The sequence below is a fragment of the Geotrypetes seraphini genome, chromosome 4, assembly GCF_902459505.1.
Source record: "Geotrypetes seraphini chromosome 4, aGeoSer1.1, whole genome shotgun sequence".
NCBI classification, from domain to species: Eukaryota; Metazoa; Chordata; class Amphibia; order Gymnophiona; family Dermophiidae; genus Geotrypetes; species Geotrypetes seraphini.
Window position 1 is genome coordinate 247,149,284 of NC_047087.1, and position 13,380 is coordinate 247,162,663.

A 13,380-nucleotide genomic window follows, 5' to 3' on the forward strand; every position below is an offset into this window, starting at 1 on the left:
CACTAGTAGGCAGCCCAACTTATCTGCAATAGAGAAATAGAAAGCATCTGAGCATCATTAGGTGCCTAAACCAAGACAAAATTATTCAAGGATCCATAAAGATTGACATGAATTGCAACAAACTGACCCTTGGGGTCAATAATTTGGTCCAACACCTTAGCTTGCAAGTGTTTAGAAATAAGAATAGCATACCAGCTATTTTCCTAGCAGACTGAGAAGCAAAAACTTGAAGCGGAAAATCTTTAGATGTTTAAAGGCGCTCATCATGTCTCTTGAAATGAGTCTCCTGAACCAAACAAACTGAGGCCCTTAACCACCTAACCTCCTTAAGACGACTTCCTCTTGAAAAGGGAGTTCAAACCCTTGACATTTAACATCTGATTAATGTGTAAAGAAAAAATAAAAAAGGAAATCACAAGATGGTCCAAATATTTATAACTTCACAAACATGTCACAAGAAAGTGACCCCTAAAGACCCCCCCTCCAAAGTACCATATCGGAACCCCCTGAAAGAAAATTGTTAACCAACAAGAGGATCCAATAAGAGGAAGGACCTCCCAACCTCAAGCAAAACCGTAGCATGAAACCTAAAGCATCAATACTTACACTGTAAGCACAACCAAGAACCCAGTAACGGAGCACCATAACACATTCACACCACAGTAAAAAGTGCCCAAATCACATAACACAAGAAACTGGATTCATAAAAGAGTAACAAATAGAAGCTACAGAATACTGGAAATGTCCCAAATTCAGAGTCACTAGGATCATTGAAGTTACTTGATACCAGACTTCTGAATGGATCTCAGTCTCCCTTTCCCAGAGGACGCATGCTGCCAACGATGTATTGTAGCACACACTGAAACTGGCTCGGGCAGCGCGTCCCCATCCATACTCCAGCCCAAAGATTGAAAAGTTTGCTGGCTATGGACTCCGATGTCATCCTGTAAGTGTTTCCATTGTAATTAAATTGAAGTCAAAAGGGAAAGGTTCACCTGTAGCAAACTTGCTCAGATCGTAGCTTTGCTGTGAATTTGCCAAATTCTCTCATTTGGTTAAATGTAATGGGGAAATATAAGCAAAGCCAGAGATCTCATAGGAATCCCAAATAATTGACTCCTGCTCTTTTCGCCGCAGCATAAATTGCCTGCTTTAGAGAAAAGTTATGAAAGCACAAAGACTATCCCTTACGTTAGACCTTGCTGGGCCCAAAGCACAGTGAGTCCACTCAATTTTCACCTACTGAGGAGGTAAATCAGTCTTGACCAAGGAAAGAATATAAGAAGCAATCTTCTGCTCTACTTCTATACATCCACTATATTAGGGATTGACAGGCACTCCACGGATCCTCAAAATTCTGCCACCTACTTCGATTCTCCACATCTTCCATAAGATCAGTATGCTTCTGGAGATAATCAACAAATAGTTTCTCGTGCACAGCAAGTTGTTCTGCGTGATCGTCAGTCCACTGTTCGACCTCTTCAATACAGCAACCAAACTTCACCATATCAACTCGCAGCTCTGCTACCTGACCCGCTAGTTCAGATAGAAAGGCAGCAATATCTGCCTTAATCTCTTTAAGGCAGTTTTATGTCCTCCATGTAAGGGGATTCCAACTCACATGCAGAATCTGGTGATGCTAGGGCTGCATCAGTAGACAAGCAAATTAGAAGCGGCCGCATTGTTGGCCTCGTAGCATGCTTGACTACTACCCGAGAAAACAAAATCTTGCAAATCAGTGAGATGTTTTTTACTCATAATACTGAAAAACTGATCTGGTAGCACTTCAAACAGCACTCCAGCAAACCAAAAATGTGAGTGGAGGAACCGATGAAAACAGATTGCTTGAAGTTAGCAAGGAACCTTGGCCTTAAACTGCCATTTGGCCCGGTGATATTTCTTCCTCAGTCCTTTTTTCTGACTTTTTGGAAGGCCAGTTGTCCTTTAAATAGTTTCTAAAGTGGCCACTTTGCGTGGATCTTTACTAAAGTGAGCCAAATAGCTCAGAGGACTATATCCACTTCTTTGTGAGGTAATCTGGGACTTGGAGGAGGACCTTCTGGGAGTGGGGCTAAGCTTTGTGAGGAGGCTTCTCCCATTCCCTAGAAACAGGAGACCTGACTCCGGAGGAAAAAAAAGGACCCTCTTGTGGATCAGGCTGATCAGGAAGAAGGATTGACACATCTTATTGACTTGGAGCAGATTCTCAAAACTAAAATCTGCCTTTAGCGTGCATATATTTTAGCGGCAGATTTTCAAAACGGCTTACTCTCACCCAACACTGCTACCCTGTCCCTCCCACAGCGGGAGATATGCCTACTCCCTCCCGCTTCCAAGCAACGCCCTAGAGATCCCCCTTCCCCGTGCCTCAACGACTCCTGCCCCTCCCCCTTACTTATGATGGCTGGCTGGAGGGAGGCCCACTTCAAAATGTTTGATTGGCACAGATGCCTAAGGACCCTAGGAGGGGCCTTAAACAACCTGGGTCAATCAGATCCTCAGGCCCCTTCCTGGTGTATCCCAGGATGCATCAGGAAGGGGAAGGCCCGCCAGTTTGAAGAGGTGGGCCTGCTGGCCGGAGTGACTAGGCATCCCTCCAGCCAGTCATCGTAAGTAAGGTAAGGGGGAGGGGACAGGGTTTCATCAGAGGCACAGGGGGAATGTCTTGAGGGGTTGTGTGATGGTGGAAGGGAGTGGGCATCTCTCCCACTGCAGGGGAGGTTAGGTTGGGTGGGGAGTCGCTTGATGTCGGCTGTGGGAGGGAGTGGGCATCTCTCCTGCTAGGGAGGTGTTGGGGTGCATGATTGGCGGCAGGAGAAAGTGGCCATCTCCCGCTGCCAGGGGTTGTCGGGTGGAGGGTTGCTTGACTTCAGCAGTTGGATTTGGCTTTGTTTTGATTTTTTTGCATTTATTCTACGCACGTGCCCATCACTATTACCAGCAATGAGCGTTTTTTGCAGAATGACTCGCTTTTTTAAATTGCTGCATTACTGGCTGTGACAATGGCCCATTGGTTTTTAATGCAAATTTTTGAGAATGTAGCCCTGAGTGGCCTTGGCCTTTCAGATTTCAGATCTTGCACAGCAAGGCACCTTGAGAGGGAACCCCATCCTCAAAGACTTGTGGAAAATGCCAAGGATCTTTTCTCTCCATAGAGCTCTATCCTAGTTGATTCTGTCTGATTGAGAAGTCCCACGAAATATCTTGAAGGGTATGAGGCTCTTATGGAAATCCTGCCTAGGGAATGATGCGGGGGGGGGGGGGGGGAATTTGTCCCTGTCCCCGCAAAACTGTCTGAGCCCATCTGCACAAACCTCAGATAGTTATGATTTTATATTGAACTTGTTTCTTTTTATACTTTAATAAAATAATGTTCTGTACAATTGTCACTTTAAAAACACGCATAATACAGAATAAGGATCAACAAAGCCCCTGTCTCCCTCCCCCCTCCCTTCACAAATATCCCCTCTACTATCGAGAAAACTGAAGAAGCTAAATTACTACAGAATGTTACATAGAAAAATCAAGCTAACAGAATACTTCAGTCACACATGGCAAGAATAGTATTAGGAGTGTGCAACTAGGGCAACTGCCCCCTGTTCAGAGAGAGCCCTAAGCCAGCTAGAAACTAAAGAAGCACAGCCTGGGCTCGCAGTCCCCAGTTATGTGTAACATATATATTTCAAAGGTGATATATTCTAATCACAAAATAGAAAATAAAATTATTTTTTCTTCTTTTTGTTGTCATTTTTTTCTTCAAATCATGTTGGTCTCAGGCGCTGTTTTCTGTTGTCTTTTGTCTTCTCTTAACTCACTTGCCAGGGTCTTCTGACCATTGACATTCTTTCTCCTTGCTCACTATCCATCTTCTCTCTGTGTATGTATTGTTCCCCATGTTCAGCATCTCCCTTCTCAGTGTCTCCTATGTCCTTTTCTAGTATTTCCCTTGTGCCTTCATCAACTTACCATTCTGTGAACCCCTCCTCCGTGTACAATATCAGTCCTCTATATCCCTATTCCATCTCTTCCCCCCCCCCCCGTTCAGCATCTTCCTTCTGCATTGTCCATGTCTAGCCATCTTTTTTCTGTGTCCCTATACCCTCTCATACTGGCATTACTCCTCTGGGTCAATATACCACCCCCATACAGCATTCCCTGTATGCTCTCATCCATGCCTACCATCTGCCCTCTTTTTGTATATCTCTCTGTGTCTAACTTCTCCCCTCTTACTCCCTTACACCAATGTGTGTCTCGTATGCGCTTTCCTCCCCCCCTTGCTATGTTCAATATTTCACTCACTCTTCCTTCATCTCCTTAGTTTAGCTTTTCTCTTTCTTCCTCCTTGCATGTCCTGCACCTCTCTTCCTTCTGATTGGGTCCAACACCAATATCCCCTCCGTTCAGTGCCCAGTTGTGAGACTGGCACCTCTCCCTTCCCTCCAGCTTCAGTCCCCTCACCACATGGGCCCAGTACCTGTTTCCCTCCCCCCCAAAAAAAAAAAATCCCCAGACCAGATCCAGCACCTGTTTCCCTTCCCTTTAAGTTCCAGCTGGTCCAGCAGCCCAAGCAACCCCTCCCTCTTCGCAGGTGCTGCAGTAGCCCCACCACAATCACCGGTCAAAAAGCAATCTCCCCCCCCCAAAAAAAAAAACAAAAAAACCCCCAACTTGTGACACCCCTATCGAATCAGCCTTTTTGCACCTCCTGTCCCAGGCCTACCAGTGTCTTAGAAGCTTCATCGACCGAAGAAGCAACATCGCAAGCCTGCTCCAGGGCCTTCCTCCAGCTGAGTCCTTCCTTCTGATGTAACTTCCGGTGACTTCATCTGCAGTAACTATTATCGTTTTCTCTCTGAGATTCCACTTGCCTATCCCACACTTTCTTGAATTCAGACACAGTATCTGTCTCCACCACTTCTTCCGGGAGACTGTTCCATACATCTACCATCTTTCACCCCCTAATCTGTACTGTTCCTTTAGGGTTTTGTAGCCCAAATGCATGACCTTGCATTTCTTAGCATTAAATTTTAGCTGCCAAATTTCAGACCATTCTTCAAGTTTCACTAGGTCTTTTTTCATGTTGTTCACACCATCCAGGGTGTCTACTCTATTGCAGATTTTGATATCATCCACAAAAATGCAGATCTTAACTGACAACCCTGTAGCAATATCGTTTATAAAAATATTAAAAAGAATAGGCCCAAGAACAGAACTTTGAGGCATACCACTGGTAACATCCCTTTCCTCAGAGCGATCTCCATTACCACTACCCTTTGTCGTCTTACACTCAACCAGTTCTTGACCCAGCTTATCACTTTGGGACCCAATTCAAGGGCACTCATTTTATTTATTAGATGTCTATGTCGAGCACTGTCAAAGGCTTTGATAAAATCTAAATATACCACATCTAGGGCACTCCCGCTATCCAATTCTCTGGTCACCCAGTCAAAGAAATTGATCAGATTTATCTGACAAGACCTACCTCTAGTGAATCCATGTTGCCTCTAGTCCTGTAATCCACCGGATTCCAGAAACTTCACCATTCTCTGTTTTAAAAGCATTTCCATTAATATACTTACCACAGAAGTCAGACTTACTCGCCTGTAATTCTTTACTTTTTCCTTACTTTTTTTTTTTCTTCTATACCGTTCTCCCAGGAGAGCTCAGAACAGTTTACATGGGTTTATTCAGGTACTCAAGCATTTTTCCCTGTCTGTCCTGGTGGGCTCACAATCTATCTAATGTACCTGGGGCCATGAGGGGATTAAGTGACTTGCCCAGGGTCACAAGGAGCAGCATGGGTTTGAACCCACAACTCCAGAGTGCTGAGGCTGTAGCTTTAACCACTGCGCCACACTCTCCCCTCAAGTTTCACTTTTGTATAGTGGGACCACATTTGACTTCTCCAGTTCTCTAGTACCACTCCCGACTCTAGAGAAGCATTGACAAGGTCAGTCAGCGGAGCCACCAGAACTTCCCTAAGTTCCTTCAGCACCCTCAGATGTACACCATCCACTTCCATCTCTTTGTCTACCTTTAATTTAGCTAGCTCCTCATGAACTCAACCCTCTGAAAATTGCTCAGGGTATGCCACTCCTCCATCCCTATTCACGTTTGTCTACTGTGGTCCCACTCTCGGTGAACACAGAACAGAGATATTTGTTAAGCAATTCAGTCTTTTCTTTATCAGCTTCTACATATTCCTCCCCTTCACTTTTGCATCTCACAGTACCACTTTTGCACTTCCTCCTATCACTGATATATCTAAAATGTCTTCTCTCCCAGATTTACCGTTTCAGCTATTTTTTCTTCCATTTGTATCTTTGCTCTCTTAACTCTTCCAGATATTTTTGTCTGTCTTCCTCTTTCTGTGATCTTTTGTAGTTTATGAAAACTAACCTCATATTCCTTCTCAGTTACTACTTTTGAGAACCAAAGCAGCCTTCTTTCCTTTTTTTTTTATTTACTTGCCTCACAAAAAGGTTTGTTGCCCTTATAACTCCTTTTTAGTTTTGCCCACTGTTCTTTTTAGTTTTGCCCACATTTCTGTTCTTTCCAGACAACAATTCTTTGACGTAATCCCCCATCTGACCTAAGTTGTTTATTTTAAAAAATCTAGAACCTTAACTTTTGAATGAGCCCTCTTAATATTAAACCATACCGTGCAGCGATCCGTGGATGCCGGATGATCATCCACTGTAACATCAGAAACAATTTCCCTGTTTGTAAACACTAAGTCCAGTATGACCCCAACCTGGTGACCCGTCAAAAGCGCACCAGACTTTGGTGCACCGACAATCCCGTGGCAACATTTGCATGCAGGACATATGTGCACCTCCGCTTTTAAGACTTTCCATTACATTACATTTAGAAGTCCACTACACCAAAAACACCCCAACAGCAAAACTGGAAAGGACAAAGGGAGTTTTCAGTGTACTTGGGGGTGGGGGTGTTATCCCAAACTTCCCCCCCAAATGGGAGTGCGAGGACTTGTTAATGTAGTGGGGGGGGGGGGGGTTACCAGAGAGAACACGGAAATGAAAAATAAGGTAGAGTCTCTATGGGTCAAAATTCCTGGAACAAATGGAACAGAAATGAAGATCGGCATCTACTACTGACCCCTAGGGCAGTCCGAAGAAATTGATGAAGAAATGACAGACGAGATTAAATGCAACTGCAAGGGATGCAAAGCAGTTATCATGGGTGACTTCAATTATCCGGGGATAGACTGTAACCTAGGCACCTCTGGCTGCAGTAGGGAGACCAAGTTCCTGGATGCTATAGGCCAGGGGTGCCCACACTTTTTGGGCTTGCGAGCTACTTTTAAAATGACCAAATCAAAATGATCTACCAACAATAAAATTTAAAAAAACACAAAGCACACTTATGCAGAGAAAATGTTAATTATCATTTATAGTCTGCGGGTTTTCAAAGAGGTCAAGGCAGATGATTTTATGCAATGTCACCTCAGGAACAACTATACAAAAATAGACAAATATACCCCCTCCCTTTTTACTAAACCGCAATAGCGGTTTTTAGCGCAGGAAGCTGCGCTGAATGCCCTGCGCTGCTCTCGATGCTTATAGGCTCCCTGCACTAAAAACCGCTATTGCAGTTTAGTAAAAGGGGGCCATAGTTCAAAATAGACAGCAGATATAAATTCTCAAAACGGACACATTTTGATCACTAAATTGAAAATAAAATCATTTTTCCTACCTTTGTTGTCTGGTGATTTCATGAATCTCTGGTTGCACTTTATTCTTCTGACTATGCATCCAATATTTCTTCCCTTTTTTCAGCCTTCTGTATGCTTTCAGACCTCATTCTCTCCACCAACTTTTTCATCCTCTCTCCCTGTCCCCTCCCCTTTCTTTCTGTCTTTTCTCTCCCTGTCCCCTTTCTTTCTGTCTTTCTCTCTCCCTGTCCCCTGTATATCTGGATTTTCAAAAGGCGTTCGACAAGGTTCTGCATGAATGACTATTTTGAAAAATTGTGAGCCATGGAATCGAGAGTGAAATACGTGGATTAAAAATTGGCTGACGAATAGGAAACAGAGAGTGGGGGTAAATGGACAATACTCGGACTGGAAAAGCGTTACAAGTGGAGTGTCGCAGGGTTCGGTGCTTGAACCTGTGCTCTTCAACATATTTATAAACGACCTGGAAATTGGTACGATGAGTGAGGTGATTTAAATTTGCAGATGATACAATGTTATTCAGAGTAGTGAAGATGCAGGAGGATTGTGAAGACCTGCAATGTGACATAAACACTCTTGAGAAATGGGCCGTGACATGGCAAATGAGTTTAAAGTGGATAAGTGTAAGGTGATGCATGTTGGTAACAAAAATCTTATACACGAATATAGGATGTCTGGTGTAGTACTTGGAGAAACCCCCCAGGAAAGAGACTTGAGAGTACTGGTTGACAAGTCAATGGAGACCACAAAGATAAACTGTCAATAATAGAGGTGATCCACAACAACACACTCCTAATTTGCCAAACAATCCTAAACTAGAAAAAATATAATGTGACATGTTCTTTGACATATTACATTATATTTGGTTTGTAAGTTGTGAGCCAAGTTAGACACTTTGAGCTTCCCCCTCACAGACCTTGATGTAACTTGGTTGCCTTCCTTGTTTTTTCTAATAATAGAGGTGAGCCATGAGGATGTCCTCCAACAGATAGATAGATTGAAAAATGACAAATCACCAGGCCCGGACGGAATCCACCCAAGGGTACTAAAAGAACTAAGGAACGAAATAGCGGAAATACTCCAACGAGTTTGCAACCTATCCTTGAGAACTGGCGGAACTTGAGGACTGGAGGATAGCAAATGTCACACCTATCTTTAAAAAGGGATCGAGAGGAGACCCGGGAAACTACAGGCCGGTAAGTTTGACATCGGTTCCGGGCAAGATGGTAGAAGCACTGATAAAGGACAGCATCTGTGAGCACATTGATAAAAATGGACTAATGAAAGCGAGCCAACATGGCTTCTGCAAAGGAAGATCGTACCAAACAAACTTGCTGCACTTATTTGAGGAGGTAAGCAGCCAGATGGACCAAGGGGAACCCGTAAACATCATTTATCTCGACTTCCAAAAAGCCTTTGACAAGGTGCCCCATGAGCGGCTACTTAAGAAGCTGTGGAACCACGGGGTGGAAGGGGACGTACACAGATGGGTCAAATACTGGTTGGCAGGCAGGAAGCAAAGGGCCACTTCTCGGACTGGAGGAGGATCACGAGCGGGGTTCCGCAGGGGTCAGTACTCGGACCGCTGCTGTTGAATTTATTTATAAATGACCTAGAAACGGGGACGTAGTGTGAAGTTATAAAATTTGTGGATGACACTAAACTCTGTAGCAGTGTTAGAACCGTGGAAGAATGCGAGGACCTACAAAGGGACCTGAACAAACTGGAGAAGTGGGCAAATAAATGGCAGATGAACTTCAATGTGAGGAAATGCAAGGTCATGCATATAGGAAAAAGAATCCGATGTTCAGCTACCAAATGGGGGGAAGTAACCTTGAAAAAGGCTTGAGTGTTCTGGTGGACACAACAATGAAGTCAACGCCACAATGCGCAGCAGCCTCAAAGAAAGCAAACAGAATGTTGGGTATTATTAAGAAGGGTATTACAACCAGAACGAAGGAAGTCATCATGCCGCTGTATCGCACGATGGTGCGCCCGCATCTGTAATACTGTGTCCATTATTGGTCGCCATACCTAAAGAAGGACATGAAAATACTCGAGAGGGTTCAGAAAAGAGCGACAAGAATAATAAAAGGTATGGAAAACCTTTCATACGCAGACAGGCTGGAAAGGCTGGGGCTCTTCACTCTAGAGAAGCGGAAACTCAGTGGAGACATGATAGAGACTTACAAGATCATGAAAGGCTTAGAGAAGGTGGAAAGGGACAGATTCTTCAGCCTATTGGGAACTACAAGAACAAGGGGGCACTCGGAGAAATTGAAAGGGGACAGGTTTAGAACCAATGCTAGGAAATTTTTCTTCACTCAGAGGGTGGTGGACACCTGGAATGCACTTCCGGAAGATGTAATAGGACAGAATACATTAAGAGGATTCAAAGAGGGATTGGACAAGTTCCTGAAGGATACGGGGATTGAGGGATATAGATAGAGGCAGAGATAGGAGTATGAAAGAGTATTGAAAGATTTTAGACAAGATCACTTACAGGTCATGGACCTGATGGGCCGCCGCGTGAGCGGACTGCTGGGCGCGATGGACCCCTGGTCTGACTCAGCGGAGGCAACTTCTTATGTTCTTATGTTTTTAAGCTGTCCGCGCAATGTGTGTCGGAGGTGGTGAAAAGGGCAAACAGAATGCTAGGAATGATTAAGAAGGGGGATCACAAACAGATCGGAGAAGGTTATCATGCCGCTGTACTAGGCCATGGTACGCCCTCACCTGGAATACTGCGTCCAGCACTGGTCGCCGTACATGAAGAAGGACACAGTACTACTCGAAAAGGGTCCAGAGAAGAGCGACTAAAATGGTAAAGGGGCTAAAGGAGTTGCCGTACAGTGAGAGATTAGAGAAACTGGGCCTCTTCTCCCTTGAAAAGAGGAGATTGAGAGGGCACATGATCGAAACATTCAAGATAATGAAAGGAATAGATTTTGTAGATAACGAGAACGAGAGGACACTCTCTAAAGTTAAAAGGGGATAGATTCCGTATGAACGTAAGGAAGTTCTTCTTCACCCAGAGAGTGGTAGAAAACTGGAACGCTCTTCCGGAGGCTGTTATAGGGGAAAACACCCTCCAGGATTCAAGACAAAGTTAGACAAGTTCCTGCTGAACCAGAACGTACGCAGGTAAGGCTAGACTTGGTTAGGGCACTGGTCTTTGACCTAAGGGCCACTGCATGAGCGGACTGCTGGGCTCGATGGACCACTGGTCTGGCCCAGCAGCGGCAGATGTTCTTAAGGTGAAAGAGGACAAATTCATGAGCAATCTAAGGAAATCTTTTCACAAAAAGGGTGGTAAATTCATGGAACAACTTCCTGGTGGAGAGTGGAGACAGACTACCTGAATTCAAAAAAGCTTGGGACAACTACATAAGATGAGTACTATGAGTGGGTGGACTTGATAGGCCATTTGATCTTTATTTGCCTTAATTTTTCTGTTTCTAAGTGAAAATTCCAGTGATTAGTAATTTCACTAGGTGCTGAAACGGCCCTTGATCCGGTAGAGTGGGAATATTCAGATTGGTTTGGGTGGAAAATACTTGGTATAAGGTCTATGGAGCAAGAATTCCAGTGAATAATCTGAGACTTATATGTGATATCTGTTAGGACTACTGTGGACTGGGATTCCCCTTATTTTAATTTTTGTTTAATTTAGTACCATAACTTGTGTTACTGTTAAATCCAGTGTTGACTTTGGAATAGACATTATTTATCACTAACCTCTTCACTCTGAAAACAAAGCAGTCTTGTTTATCAGGTTTTTCTGACTCGTACAGCAAAAATTAGAATATTGTTTCACAACTTTAAGAAATGTTGCTTTATTTAACAGTGGTTACCCAAATCTGCCTATGAGCTGCTGATACAGTTTGATCATACCAGTTGCTCAATTCATTAAGGTGATGGGCTTAGGGAATAGTTCCCAAACACTGTCCCGGAGTACCTGCAGCCATTCAAGTTTTCAAGATAATCGATGACTCTCTTGGGATCCACTAGTCGGGGAACACATGACAGGAGTAAACCCCCAAGCCTTTATTTTGCAGTCTAGTCCCGGACTCAAACTCTTAGACAGTAATAGAATGAATGTGCTCCATATGCATGTATATAAATATATTAATCTGTGTGTTTTCTTTATAGCAAGCAAGAGCAGAGCAGGAAGAAGAGTTTATCAGTAATACTTTGTTTAAGAAGATTCAGGCTTTGCAAAAGGAGAAAGAAACTCTTGCAGTCAACTATGAGAAAGAAGAGGAATTTCTTACTAATGAGTTGTCACGCAAACTGATGCAGGTTAGTACTTTGTCTAAGTTTTGTTTTAATTTTTTTAAAAAAATTTTCATACCAAACTTGCTGCACAGTATTGGGCAAGTCTGTTTATAAAACATCAGAGAACATTTGTCAGTCAGACTTCTTGATTAGATGATACCACCATGCTACTGGTCTCAAGCTCTGAAATCTTATCAGAGGTAGACTGATCTATACAGACCATAGAACCTTTTTCTCTTGATATAATTTTAAAATGCTTAAATGTGACTGTCTAGGAAAACATGATTAAAGTTCCCAGACTTGGTCATGTTTTCCCAGAGACAGCCACAAACAAAAATAAAATGCTTAATATTAAAAAAAAATAATAGATGGTATGTCATTTTAATGGGAATTGTTGTTGGCTTGCCTTATTTTTAAAGTCCATTGCTGCACAATGGTTCAGCTTTCTAGAGCTGCCCATCTTAAGGTTCTTCTGACAGAGAGGATAATTTTGTATAGGATGTCCAGACTGGGAAATGAATATCATAAGCTAGCTGGTTAAAGCTAAGCCCCTTACTAGTATGTAGATTGCTGCCAAGAGAGACAAATTTGGTGCCCCATAAAATAACAAAGCCCATTTTTATAGAAGAAGCTATTTAAAAAAATGGCAACATCACTAGTGGGTTTATGTGTGTAAATGGTGTTAAATAAGTAGTACGTTTTGTAAATATATATATATGTATAAGAAGAGCTGATTTAGGGAACTATTGACAGTTTGAATTTTTTGCACAATGATGATAGTTGTGAATGCCAAAAATATAAATAAGTACTCTTTTCAAGCCCTAAGTTCAAGGAAGAAATTAGCAAGGGATTATGCAGGATCCTAATCAAATGCAAGTCCTAACAGGTGGTAATGCTGCTCTGTCTGTTATGAAATACAGCAAACTTTATAATTTTAAGAACCACCCAGAGCATTCCCCCTTTAAATCTCTGCTTGCTGCTATTTTTACATACAGGCCTTCCCCCATATTAACGTGTTCAGGATTCGCAAATTTGATTATTTGTGAGTCTCTAAACCACATTCTGTTCTGGATTCCATACACTGGGGGCAAATTCTATAAACAGCATCCCGATTGTAGGCGGCCTACTTCTGCTTAACCAGCCAATCGTAACACAAGATTAAAAAAAAAAAAAAAAAAAGCATCCCAAGGTAGGCCGCCTACATTGTAGGCGCCTCCGGGAGCCTAGGGAGGCGCGTAGGCCTGCCTAAGCTTGCCTAAGGCTGGGCATGGCTTCACCTGGGCATGGCTTCACCTACTCACTTCCCTAGGCCCACGGTCGGTGCCTGAAATGTAGGCCAACAAAATGCTAACCTACATTTCAAGCCAATAGATGCAGCCTCTGAGCTTATCGTGGCAAGGGCTCTC

The 13,380-nt window shown here is 43.3% G+C and overlaps 1 protein-coding gene across 2 annotated transcripts in view; it reads left to right on the forward strand.

Annotated features, from left to right (window-relative positions):
* The window catches only part of CCDC6 (coiled-coil domain containing 6), a 119,361-nt gene that overhangs the window by 16,820 nt on the left and 89,161 nt on the right, over positions 1-13,380 (forward strand). For both annotated transcript variants that reach the window (XM_033942391.1, XM_033942390.1), the window contains exon 2: positions 11,849-11,998. In XM_033942391.1, coding sequence (XP_033798282.1) covers positions 11,849-11,998 — 150 coding nt within the window. The remainder of the gene's footprint in view (positions 1-11,848; positions 11,999-13,380) is intronic.